The sequence below is a fragment of the Octodon degus genome, unplaced genomic scaffold (genome assembly GCF_000260255.1).
Source record: "Octodon degus isolate 3935 unplaced genomic scaffold, OctDeg1.0 scaffold00106, whole genome shotgun sequence".
Lineage (NCBI taxonomy): Eukaryota > Metazoa > Chordata > Mammalia > Rodentia > Octodontidae > Octodon > Octodon degus.
The window spans coordinates 1,900,273-1,914,222 of record NW_004524682.1 but is presented as its reverse complement, the minus strand read 5'-3'; the positions used below and the strand labels follow the sequence as shown (position 1 = coordinate 1,914,222).

At 34.0% G+C, this 13,950-nt stretch overlaps 1 protein-coding gene across 1 annotated transcript in view; it reads left to right on the top strand.

Annotated features, from left to right (window-relative positions):
* Robo2 (roundabout guidance receptor 2) overlaps nucleotides 1–13,950 on the top strand; it is a 644,932-nt gene that overhangs the window by 502,230 nt on the left and 128,752 nt on the right. Inside the window, exon 7 of the mRNA XM_023724123.1 lies at nucleotides 4,511–4,522. Within this exon, the coding sequence (XP_023579891.1) occupies nucleotides 4,511–4,522 (12 nt within the window). The remainder of the gene's footprint in view (nucleotides 1–4,510; nucleotides 4,523–13,950) is intronic.

Genomic DNA, 13,950 nt, shown 5'->3' with positions numbered 1-13,950 from the left:
TGATTCATCCAATTCACTGGCTCCAAATAGTGGAAATAGTGCTGCTCTGGTAATAAGTTTCACTTTCTGGGTGTGGTGCACTTCCTCAGTTCTGCAGTGTGCCCTTATAGACTCTTTGGAACTGCTTATAAGTGAAAGAAAGCATTACTAAACCCTGCGGGGCACTAGAATGACTTACCTGTCTTCCTGGTGAAACATGTTGGTGGCAGGAAGTCAGTTATATAGTGCAGAAAAGCAAGTTGTGCCGTGAGAACAGTGAGCACTTGCCCTTTCCAGATAGACGTTACTGTGGCATCGTGTGCACCCACAGGACTTCAAACAGAGACAGACAGTCCGTCCCCATTATCCTTCAGCTTCCTCAGCTAACAGTGCCTCGTCCTCTCATCCTGGGTAACAAGGAGCGTAGTGGCCCGTGTTCCATGTTCCTCAGGCAAGCCTTCCATTTGCCCTAGCTCAGCATAATTTCTACCCTTGGGAAGCTTTGCTCATATAAGTTTTTATAAGATTAGGAGAAGAATTTGGAGAAGTGCAGAGCTGCAAGAAATGTATCAGGAATTTTTAAAAGATGCTCCTCCATTTGGTAAGGAAAAAATGGCTTCTGAGAGACCTGAAATGCAGGCTTCAAATTATGCAGAATGTATTTGCCTGTGGGTAACTCTTAACACACAAGTGTCGCACTCCACAGACATGGAAATTACTGTTGCATTTTTTCAATCTTTTAATTCCTAATTGAACTAAGCAATTATTTTCTGCTAGACAATAGAGCGTGAACTTCAATACAAAACAAATACAAACAAAATACAAAAGTTTGTTGCTTAAAAACATTTTCAAAGAGCTGGGAAGATAACTCAGTAGAGTAAGTGCTTGCCTGGCAAGTTCAGGGTCCTAAGTTCAATCCCTGGTCCCGAAAAAAAAAATTCACTCCTCATTAGATATATCATTAAGGTCTATGATTATATATGAATTGGATAGATAGATAGATAGATAGATAGATAGATAGATAGATAGATAGATAGAGAGATTTTTATCTGACCAAAACATAGCAGCTCCCATGAAGCAATGAACACTATTTAGCTTATGCACTCTATGTTTTTAAGTAGGCAGCTATTTGCAAAACAGTTTACCTGACCAAAATATCTCAAATTTTATGTGTGTGTCTATGGGTTTCTAAAGTGAATGGAAAAAGTAACCCAGTAAGACATTTTCAAAGAGCTGGGAAGATAACTCAGTAGAGTAAGTGCTTGCCTGGCAAGTTCAGGGTCCTAAGTTCAATGCCAAAAAATATTTGCTGACTAAGCACATGGTGTACAAATGTGAGGCGATGTCTATGTGTGAAAGGACAAGGGATTCTTTTAGACTTGGACTCTTGGATGACTGAGACTTGGAGGGATCGGCTGGCTAGAAGAGCTTTCCCTGTTGTTGTCATGGTTTGTTGAAAGCTTCAAGCTTCACATTTCAGTTAGCAACCATGCTCCTCATACTTAAATGTTTCAAACTGACTCACAAAACCAATAACTAAAACAGTGTTTATTGATAGTAACTTAAAAAAATCAGCACATCTTAAAGGGTTTCACCGCTAATCTATAGCCACTAGGTGGATGAGAGCACTCACTATATGTGGTATAAATTGATCGCTTGTCTAAAACTGAAGCCCCAAAACCAGGGTTAAAGAAAAAAATCTCAAGAATGAAATATAATGTAGAATAAAATATTGTCTAAAATATTTTTTACTGTTAGGAAGTAAATCAGTTGGGATTTCTCATCTTGGGAGGTTAATCATGGAAAATTATCTACTTCCTTTTTTCTGTGAGTTTTTTAATGCACATTGTAAAATCTTCAGACATCATTGTACAGATTTAACAGAACACTGCCAGCTAGCCAAAAGGTAATGTCCATTTTCAACTTTTTAATGAAGGAACACAGCTTAGTTTAACTTGCTGGTTTGAAAACATCCATCTGCTTTTTCTTCACAATAAAATGCTACTATGTAACAAATTTCATTGTGATATTTCTACTAAAATTGCATAATGATGTTCCCTTTAGCTAACAGAGGAAAAACTGAGGAAGTTTTATAATCAATATCTGAAACAGAAAAATCATATGCTGTTTTCCACTTGAAAAATATCATAAAATAGACCTTAAAATTAAGATTGCCATCAAGTAGCTTATCTGTGCTCATTTGGTGAACAAAAAATGAAAAACAAACAAACAAACAAACAAACAATATATATATATATATATATATATATATATATATATATATATATATATTCAACAATGAACCAAGAGCCTGAGATATAGCTCAGTGGACTAAGCACTTGCTTAGGTAAGCACAGGGACCAGGGTTGGATCCCTGGCACCACATGCTGCACCAGCCCCATCCCTGGGCACACTGAGCTGGCAATGAAGTCTGGACATGATGGTGCGTACCTGTAATCCCAGTAGGAGGAAGGCAGAAATCAGGAGGATCACTACGAATGTGAGCTGCTTAGTGAGACCCTGCATAGAAAAAAAAAAGAAAAGAAAGAAAAGGAAAAAGAAACCCTGCTATTTATTCCCTAAGGGAATAATTCACTAATGGAATTTTTAAAAATTACTCAAAACAGCTTGAACATTGCAAACTACATATCTATAAAAACAATTTTCTCCATTTTGCAATTGTTTCAGTAGTTTTACATAAATGAAAACCCTCCTGAAACACGTTTTTATAAGAAAGTAAAGTCTTAAACATTTATTCTACAATGAATAGGCAATTTATTTATTTCAGCATGATTTCTCATTAGAGATTCTTCTTTTTTGTCTGTAAGATCACAGACTAAAATTCAGCATTATGTAGCAACTACAATAGTACCAATTGCAAGGTGAGAGGCGAAGCCCATTTTCTGCAGAACATTGAGGAAGTATGAGACATCTCATCAATTAGAATAAGGCACTACTTTATGATGTTGATGTTATCTTTTTCTTTATAATTAGAGACATTGTACCACTGAGCTAAAGATTGTCTTATTTGAGACAGGGTCTTGCTAAGTTGCCCAGGAAGGACTCCAAATTGTGATTCTCCAAGACTTTCACCAACATAGGGGTCATTTTTTTGTTACCTGGTTTCTACCCTTGAAAAAAAATGGTACATTGGGCAACATACTTCCTTTTTACTTCTGCTAAGAAGTACACTATGTCCTATCAGACATAGTAGGATTTCCATAATCATGAATTTTTATACTACCACTACAATTGCCTTACCTTCTTTTTTTCTATTTTCTTAATTGTGTGTAAAGCTACTGTAAAAGACCACAACTTTCAGAGAAAGGCAGCTATACCATTATTTTTAGAGATTATACAACACTTACATTACAGTGTATAAGTTGAGTGAATGAATATGTATTAATATGTTTCCATGCTGTATCTATTTTGCTATGCCCCAAATCATCATAAATTAAAAAAAATGTTTTTTTTTTACTAACTAGTAATAAAAAAAACCGTTTCTTTATTACTAACCATCCATTGTTCTGGGGACACATTATGTCATACTAAGCCTACATCCACTGTGATGAGAGTGAAATATTGCCCTGGTAAAAAAATTTTATATTTTGAATGTAAGACTTCATGAAAACTCAGATAATCTTAACTGTATTTCTCCTTCATTTGGATAACATGGGTATAAGTTTTATAATACCCATTACTTTTATATAAAATTATTGACTGCATAACATGATTTAGCATTATTTATTTAAAGAATTATTAAGCTCATGATTATCTCTTCCAGTTTCTGTATTTTCATAACAAGAGCAGCCTATTCCTACAGTGTAATAAAAAATAATTTTTGGAACAGAATTTTGAAAGTCATTTCTTAGTATGAATAAGAGTCAACTTGTCAGTCATTGTGTCCTGACCTCTCCAGCAAAAAGCTTAGCAGTAGTTAGGGAGCTGCCAAGTTGAAAACTAAGGATGTTGTAACCTATTTGTCATATTTTTATCCACTCTGTCCACAGATGAAAACTGATGTGATCTTAACTTATTACTGACTCAAAACAGCACTGGGGGCTTTTCTGTAGTCCTTGTAATGGTTCTGACCAACCATGCTTAAAATCCAATTGCTATTTAAATCAGACAGAGGCCTTCTTTTATTGACGTGACATTTCCCAGTCTGTGACTAGAATAGTTATATTCAGCAGGTTCTTACCTTTGGGGTAACACAAGAATATTTAACTCTAGGTCTTAGAAATGATACCTGTAGTAACTACTGATGGCCCTGAGACTTGACCTAAAATATCTCTCAAATTTCTTATATGCAGTTCTGCACTTTGAAGTAATGATTTTCTTAGAACTGTATTTGTAAGTTTCAGCTTAATCTAACTCTGAACATTCTACTCATGGTTGAATTAGGAGACTAGAAATCATTCTATTGTCCATACTTAAAGTGGCATTATACATCATGCATTCTGATAATTTTCTTTCTTTTTTAATTTCTTTTTTTTTTCATGTTCTCACCACACCATTGTAATGTCTACAGCTCGCCCTGTTGGTAAGTAGCCATCCTTCTATCCATTCAGCATGGCTTTGTATGATGCTTCACAACTCATGCATATAAGTCCTTGAAAGCACTAAATGCATTCATTCACCTGTGTTAATGTGGAGAAGCCATCTACTATACAGTTGCTTCTGACTTTGTCATCCCTTTGAAAAGTGATTTCTGTAATGATTTCACTACATAGGAAACAACAAGTACCCAATTTTCATGAAAAAAAAAAATAGAAAAATGATTGGTCTTATGAACTGCTCTCTGAAGGCTAAATTATATATTTGTCTTTACCACTGTGTGCATACCATCATAAATGATTGGCATGATTGTTATCAGTTAAGGTTAAAAAGTTTTGAACTAAAATTAATAAGCTTGATTAACTGCTCACTTTTATTTTAAAATGTGCAGACTCACAGCTCTTTGGGAGTGTCTTTACCTGCTCTGTGTGCTACTTATTATTGGCATGTCCACTTCAGAAAACTTTCATAGAATGCTTTAAGTTATTATAAATAGATTCTTGTCCTCAGTGTGGAAAGAAGAGGAAAACATCTTGTTTGGCATGAAAATTTAGTAATTGCTTTCTTAATGTATCTCATTCTCTATTTGGAATTGCAAATTTGGGTAGCTTACACTTACAAAAATTTCAATAATTGTTTGGAAACATTGGGATGATGAAATAATTTCAAATTTATTGATGTAACAAACCTTCTGCAGTGTGTTTGAAGTTTAATTTAATCCACCAATAGTTTAAATAAAGTAAATCCTGATAATTGTGGTGTAAGTGAATGAAGAAATGAATGTATTAATATGTAACTAAATGAGTGAATGAATTCAGCAGATTGATTCTTTAACATGGAAAAAGATATGTTAGTAACTTATTCAATTATCAGGGGTGTATAAATTGTCCAACAGAGTTCTAAAGGTTTATGAATGTACTGGCTAGATGTTGTTTCCACTTAACCTAATTGGTTGAAATATTCACAGATATTATTATACTTGTGTTTTTATATCACTAGCAATTATAGTAAATAAAACTTTGGATTCCCAACTTCAAATTCTAGCATGTAGTTTTTTATAAATTCTGTTTTCTAACTACTATTTGAATATCCCTAATCCTCACTCACACCATCTATAAAGTGGAGAATATAATATTTACTTATCAAAGCTGCTGCAGAAATGGATTGAATTTAACATTTATTGTGTGAAAAATGTTTTGTGTGCCAATATTTTCCAATGTATTCCTAAGTTTTGAGACATGAACTTTTTGCATTTTGATGTTTAAAGTATATTTATGAAGTAGCTTAACTGAAACATTAATTGCAAGAAAATTTTGAGGCATTGTTGTTGAATCATGCTGTTTAAAAATCAGTGCTTAAAGTTTGAGGACTGTGTCATCATCACTGGTACTTCTCATTTTCTTGCTTGAGTACCAGTTCCTATTAATGATAAATCTATATGTCAGTGAGTCGACATTTAGAATGAAGAAGAAAATGGGGCAGAATGAAATGATACAGGAAAAGATGGAACAGAGATAACAGGCTACCTGACTACTCTATTAGATTGCTTCTTTCAGTTTCTGGAAACTAGATTTCAGGCACAGGGATTGACTCAGTTATGTGTCAGAAAGGATGTATTTTATTATATATACTTAATCATATGATAAAATGTAAGTGGGGAGATTTATATATAATGAAATTATAGATTATATCTCATAAAACATTAATTGCAAATAATAATGACAATCTTACTCTTTCTGGAATTCTTGATAACTAAGCAGCAAAGAAAACATTACAAGTTCACCAACAAGTTATTTTAAGTTCCTAAACTTACAATTTTATAATTATTAAAACATAGATGATATTTGTCAATAAAAGAATGGCTTTAGGGGAGGGGAGATAGCTCAGTGGTCTGAGTGCCTACCTGGCAAGCGCAAGGACCCAGGTTCAATTTCCTGTACCACATACCATGCTGGCCATATGCCAGGCACATGTTGCCAGCCACCAAAAGTGAATGTGGTGGCGCATGCCTGTACTCCCAGCACTGGGGAGGCTGACACAGGATGATCACTATGAGTCTGAGCCACATAGCAAGTCACTATACCAAATACATAAATAAATAAAAAAGGATAAGAATGGCTTTAGGTACCCTAGACTTCACTTGTTTTTGCATTGGCCTGAAATTTTAGTAATAAAAAAACCACTTGAAACAGAAGAAAAATCACATTTAAAATATAGATCTCTCCATAGAAAGCTTAAGTAATACACTACGATTGCTTCATTTGCATAATGTTACATGTTCCCAGCACATACATAATACAATAAAAATTTCTGATCTATTTAAGACTACTATACAAAGAAAAATACTGGGATTAAAGTGATGTGATTTTTAAAGGTATTAAGATGTATCTGTCACCTACAAGGCATCTCAAAAGATTTTTTTTCTAAATTTTATTCTTGTTTGAAATGATTTCTTAAATTCTCATTGGACTGAAAATGAAAAATAGCTACTTGACACATTGTACTTTATTCTTGGGAAGTCTGTCATTTCACAAATCTATCTCAGATGACTTATGACAGCATTCAGAAATATACTTTAAACTTGACAACTACTATTAATATTGGAAATGACTGTTAGATATATTTTATTGGATTATGAATGAAGAAATTGATAATAAGGAAGCTAGCCAGTTGTTTCTCTATATCAACTCCTGGCATCCATATCCTTCAGAAATATAGATATTTAAACATTTATTTAAAAAAAATTTTGGAAGTCAAGTGATGAAAATCAAATGATGTCATGAATTAAATCCAGTTTTTAATTCCAATATTAATTTGGTGAGGAAATCTGTATGACATACCTAAAGAAATTTCCATGTATTACATAAAATTAAAGGCCTACTAACAATGTTAAGCTTTTGAAAGAAAATTTGCAGAACCACGAAGTGTCTGGAATCCTCACAGATTCAGGAAACAGTCAATATGTCATAAGAGTTGAATGTTTCCTGTATGGAAAGCCCCATTTCAATATTCTTCAGTAAATCCCATACTCAAAGTTCTATCCAACTGGAAGGCTCAGGAGCTTCAGTTGGGTTAAAGATGGTGCAACTGCAATTCACAGCTGGATTTAAACACTCTAAAATGCAGTTTTGAGAGTCTGTGAAATATTGATCCAGATATTTCTCAAATGGAAGCAGTCAGTTGCATACTTGCAAACAAAGAAAACCACAGATTGCATTCATTCATCTGTAGTGTCATCAACAACTAAAGAATCCTTTAAGACAGCTACTATACTTTCTAGTTCTTACAAAATCTACATTAATACCACTTCGATAATTAGAAATGCACCAAACCTTCCTGTGGTTCTGGCAGTGTATTGTTCCAAAGGCATTCTTTATATAAAAAGCCAAACTGCCTCATGTATAGTTAACTATGAATGTTGAAATATTCATTTGTTTATTTGGAAAACTCTTCTGAGGGAGGAACTGACAAGAAAAAAAAAAGTCTAAATATGGATAAATATCTTACTTCCTATAGCCATCTGTCTTATTTTTCTATCGGAAGCCCTTCCCAAGCTTAAAAATAAAAAAGAACATCTATTTTGGAGATGGGCAACACATTTTTTCCTAGCAGCAACTCAAAACATGATGAGTAATTTGGAAAAGAACTGTCAAATCCACCAGCTGCCCTGCTTGCGATGCTGAGCCCCGCTCTGCTTTGTATCTATGTGCCATATGCTAACTGCTGATCCCTTCAAGTATAGAAATTACAAACTGAGTGCATCAGGTGAAATTTGCTAAAAATATCAAAAACAAAGTGCCAATATGAAAGTTTGAAGAAATTTCTATGTGTTTCCCAATCCTGTAACGTTAAAACATGTTTCATTTGGATAGAAAAATATCTGTGCCTGTGCTAGAATTGATAAACAAGTATTGAAAAATACATATTCTTGGCAAAATTCAACATCCTCAGATTACTGAACAGAAGCCTTCATATTTTTTTTATAAAAAAAAGAAATCTGTAGGGACATATTTTAATGGTTCTACTGCTAAAATACAAAAATAAACATATCCTCATTTTAGAAAGTTTTGTCTTATGAGTTGATGTAGAGTTTTGCTATAACATTCTGTAAAACATTTTGTTCTTGAGGCTACAAGTTCAGTAAAGACAGTGATTGAAAAATTCATCTTGACGTATTAGAAACCAGACATTACATTAAAAATATGATAGACATTCCCACAACTTTTATCTCCCACTTCACCACAAAATTAGAAAACTTCAATGTGTTGCTCCAATTTTAAATGAATATTGAACCATTCTAGTTGCCTTTTTTTAAATTAGAAAGTATGTAGTCTTTGTGCATCCTGCTTAGATGCACTATCTGCAAAACTTGTTAGGAGGTCAACCTAGAGCTTTATTTCTTGCATCCTTTGCTGGACAAACTGTTGCCCACAACCTGAGGTGCTCCCCTCTTTCCTGAAAGCACTTAATGTTTCCTGCACCTGGCACTAATTAACAACATTATGCAGAGTCCCAATTAATTATTATTAAGCATCACATTATTTTCATTGCTCCATATGGTTTGATTAAATGATAGGCCAGCCATGCTATATTCACCCCTAGCTTGTGTATTCCAGAAGTTTCCACAATGTGAAATGGTTGAAGTATCTGAAGCTAACAGTAACTTTGAAAGTGAAAAGTGGTGCCGGCTACTCCCCGTGCTAAACTGATTTTGTCACTGTGTGTTGGTGATGCCTGCCCATTGTCATCACAGGAAAGGCGAAGGAAAAGAGCATTGTACTTGATACTTTTTTTTCTTTGTTTTCTTACAACCTGGTGAAAAGGATGCCTTATTTTGCTATTGAGTGGTTCTGTGGTGAAGTCTGAAGCTCCTAGAATACTTTTTTCTCCTTGGGTTGGGATGCCCTTTTCCTGTCCTTCATATATATTTGTAGTTTTTTCCTTCTAAATATCTTTTGTTGCCTTATACTTTATTGTTGGTCATCCTGCACTAATATTCTTGGAATACATCAAGCCTGGTGAATCTACAGAATAGTGTTCATTTACTTTGTTTCATAAATATTTTCTTCTGTTTTATCCTTGAATATGTTTTCATGCTTCAGTTTTTCTTCTCATATATTAGTTGTGGTGGTTTACTTTTTCTACATTGACTATTAAAAATATTTATATATAAATTTCAGTTATCAGTTTTATCTCATATTTCATGATTATAAGGCTAATACTTCCCTTCTTAATTAAAATTATCCTGTATTTCTTTTCAGTGCAATATGTTCATCTTTTAAATCTTTTCTTTTGTCACTCTCTTCCTAAGCTCCCGTGTAGCATTCCTTGTCTGCACATGTCCTTAGGTCCAGCTCTCCTCTTGGAGTTTGTTCTTTAAAGAAGCCTCCCTGGCACCCAAGTTCATTTAGACTATGGACGAGTGTCCTAACATCTGCCCACTTTTTTGGTCAAGTCTTATAATGATAAATTAACCCCTTTTATTTATTATTTTCCCTTTGATGTCATCAATTATATAATTGGTTAAATTTCCATTTTGTAGTACATGGATCCTCTTTTAATCCATATTTGGGTCCTCACTTTTAGCTAGTTTTCTACACCATCTTTTGTTGTTGTTGCTGGGAATTGAACTCAGGACTTTGAGCTTGCCAGGCAAACACCATACGGCTGAGCTATACTCCTGCCCCCCGCTTTATGCACAATCATTTTTTTTTTATTTCTCAGATTTCACTCTTGATTGTAGATCATGACCGAAGGATCAAGAAATGAGCTCTCACAAGGTTGACAGATTTCTTTTAATCAATATTAGTAGGGCCCGGGGAAATAACTCAATAGCACAACATCAGCCTGGCAAGCACAAGGTCCTGAATTCAATTTTCTGTACCAAAAAAAAAAAAAATAAATAAAATAATAATAATAATAATAATAATGAATACAGACTTTAGAAGTTAGGCTGCTGTTTGCATTGTTCTTCATTCTGCTGAGTAGACAAGAGTATTTCATAGCTTATAGTTGGGACTATGATATTTGTCCTATGTTATTTAGCTTTCTTGCTTTCGATAAATGCAAACAAAACAATGACGCTTTGTTCCAATAACTTAAATATCAAAATATTTAAATCTCAGTAATTCCTCCAAATACAAATAAAATGCATATTAAATATTTTAAGTGAGCTAGTACTCAAAATAATATCAGTATTAAATATAATAAGAATTATAATATAAAAGATAGAGTCAAAAACTGTTCTATAAAGTATTAACAGACTACTTCATTGGGTGTAGTTAGTGTAAATCACATTAACATCTGAACCACACTTTTTAAAACTGTAAAAAGTCTATTTTCAGAAATTATAAAAATTTGTAGACAGATATTTACCTTGATATACTATAAAATGTACTACGATAAACATTACCCCAATATCTAATATACATGTCATTTGAATTACTATACTACTTAAAGTACCTCAAGAGACTACTACATAATTATAATCATTAAAAATATAGGGCTGGCCAAACAGCTCAGCTCAGTGGATTAACATACCTGGGGGCCAGAAGTTGGATCCCGGCCTGCATGTTGGGCCCACCTCCCAGGGTGTGCTGAGTTTGCAATTGATACTGGGCGGACTCCTGTAATCCCAGCTCATGTCTGCAAACAGGCAGATCACTATGAGCCTGATCTTGTAATGAGACCCTGAACACCCTGTAGGCCCTTCCTTAAAAATATAGAAAAAAAAAATAAGAATGAAAGAAAGAAAAGAAAAAAAATGTAGAAACTAGCAAATTAAATTAAATTTTGAGTTAAAATATATCTGAATGCTTTTTCAGTCTCTGACAAGCATTGTTTCCCAGCTACATTTGAGATATTGTTTTCATCTACTTTATAAAACTCTTTGTTCTTTGTCAGAAAGTACATGGCTGTGCTAATCTTCCTGCTGCTTTGAGGTCTCACATAACACTTGCGCACTGTAGGGGTATGTCCTGTGCTGGTGCAGTTCATGGATGCGCACACATGCATACGTAGGTAACACTTGCCCAGGAGATGTTAATGCAAGCAGCTTTAACTAGCTCTGAAAGAGATTAGGTAGCATTAATGGTAACAGGCCGATCGCATAGTCCCCTTTCTGCTAGTGGGAGATAAAATGAAACAAAAAGAAAGCACTAATGAGTCAGGATGGTGCCTTACTAAGCGTGTAATTAATGTTATTAAGAAACATTGCAATGGCATATTAAAATTCTGTTAACTAAGCAACCCTTCAGCAGCAGTACATTTGTTTCTGGGCTGCAAGGTTTTTTTTCCCCTTTTTCTATTTCTGATTGGCATCTTTGTGCAGTCTTTCTCTAAAACATGAGATAATGGGAAGTGATCAGGCCTCGTGGTTTAGCCGGAGTGCTGACGTGACAGTTCTGGCAAGTTGACAGGTTAAGTGAGCGGAAATGGATGTCTTGTCTCACCATTTACGCAGAGAGTCATCTTTTAGCTGTATTTTCCTCCTTGCTTCCCTTCTTACAATCTCTTCTTCCTTACATGTGAGAATCTGGTTTTCCCAATTTCAAAATTCAGGACCTTGAAAAGATTGTTTTTTTCACCACTCTTTCTGGTATTCTTTTGCTGGTCAAAAAGTTGATATTTAGTAATAATATGGATATTGTGTTTCTAAATAATTAATTAGTTTTGAAGTGAATAGTGTTTCTCTTGCAAGTTAACATTTCCTTAAAGAACCAAGTTTTTTTTTTCATTATTAGCACTTTAATCAATGAGGCAAACAGAAAAGGAAAGGTATAGGACAGAATAATAAGTTCAAATTAGATTTAGAAGTTCAGAATTTGTTTACAATGTTGATAAATTTTTCTGGAAAGTTTCAAATTTGTAACTTTGGTACAATTTGAAAGTTCTATGAAATGTGTATTTAATAAGACTAATTTCCTCTACATGCCTATAATTGAAAGTAAGTCTGCTTTAATTATCTAAAATACAATAATGTTTAACATCATCTGTTCTCATTCTATATTAGTTACAATGTAAGGTAAATATTACTCGTATTACAGTGGAGAAATGCTTACTATTCTTGAAGGATTAAATATTCTATAAGCCAGTAAAGATCAATTACCTAGAAAAAAATACATGGGTCTAGTAATGTAAGTCCTCAGTTTAAGAAGCAGACTGAAAGAAAGAGGGAAAGCCCAGGTTGACAATAGTGACAAAGAAGGCAGGTAAGGTGGGTGAAGAGTCGTCTACTGCTCTCGCCCTGTTCGCACGACGTGAATGCTTTTCCCTCCGTGAGGCGCAACCTCTCATCCTTCCTTCTTGCCTTCTCCACCTACTAAAATCACATTTCCTTCCTGAAATTGTTTAAGTTTTTTCATGGCTGTTGTACATAACTACTTAAGAAAACCACTTCCATTATTTTCTATTCATGCAAGATAATAACAACTTCACTGCCTACTTTACTTACCCAGTTTTGATTACTTTAAAAAGATTTGAGGAGTGGTTCCAGACACCATATGAGCCTGCTGGAGTTTATCTTCCCACAAATCCTATTGCTCAGTTCCTTTAGAATGATCCCAAAATGCAAAGATTCATAGCCACAAAACAGCAGCATGTATCTACTCATACAAAGGTTGGAAGCAATGTGAGAACTCTAATTGGAGGACTGTAAAATATGAAATGAAAGCAGATACAGAATCTGAGGAGTGTGATCATGTGTAGTCAGTATTTTAACACTGAGTAAGATTTTTTAATATTAGCTACAAATTATTGACTGAGAAAGAAAGCATATCACTCATTTAGAAGAGGCGTTGCCATGGACTAGGTAAGAGAAACATAATTGAAAGATAGGCAAATGAGAAATTTGATCCTTTAGATTCCTTGGAAAGACTAACAAATGAAGAAAAAGTGATGAAATGGACTTCATAAAAAATGATTATTTTAAGTCCTATCCCCCTGATTTGAGTTGTCCCTTACATTGCTTCCTCTGTGGTGCTATATGTTAATATACTTCAATTCAAATATTCTATGACAAATAGTTTATGTATTTCCAATATTACAGAAATTGTTTTGTAATCAGTCAAAGAAATGAAAATCAAATAGAGTTAGATAAGTTGAGGAATCTATTTTTTTATTATTAAAAGTCAACTTGGTCTATTTATCACTGTAAAAATATCTCAAATCCGGTACATTGCAATAAAATGACTTCTCACTAATTCTTGTTGCTGAGCCAAGCCTGTTAATGATCTTTTATTTTTGTGCAGGAATTTCTGTCTGATTACTACAAAATGCCTGTATTTGTCTAGGGTTTTTTTTTTTCCTTTAGGATTTTGATGACTCATATATAATGTTTTTTTGGTAATAAATTTAAAGTTGGGTATAAGAGGATCTCTAATGAAAGCCTTGTCAGTATTTGTTGGAAGGTTTTTT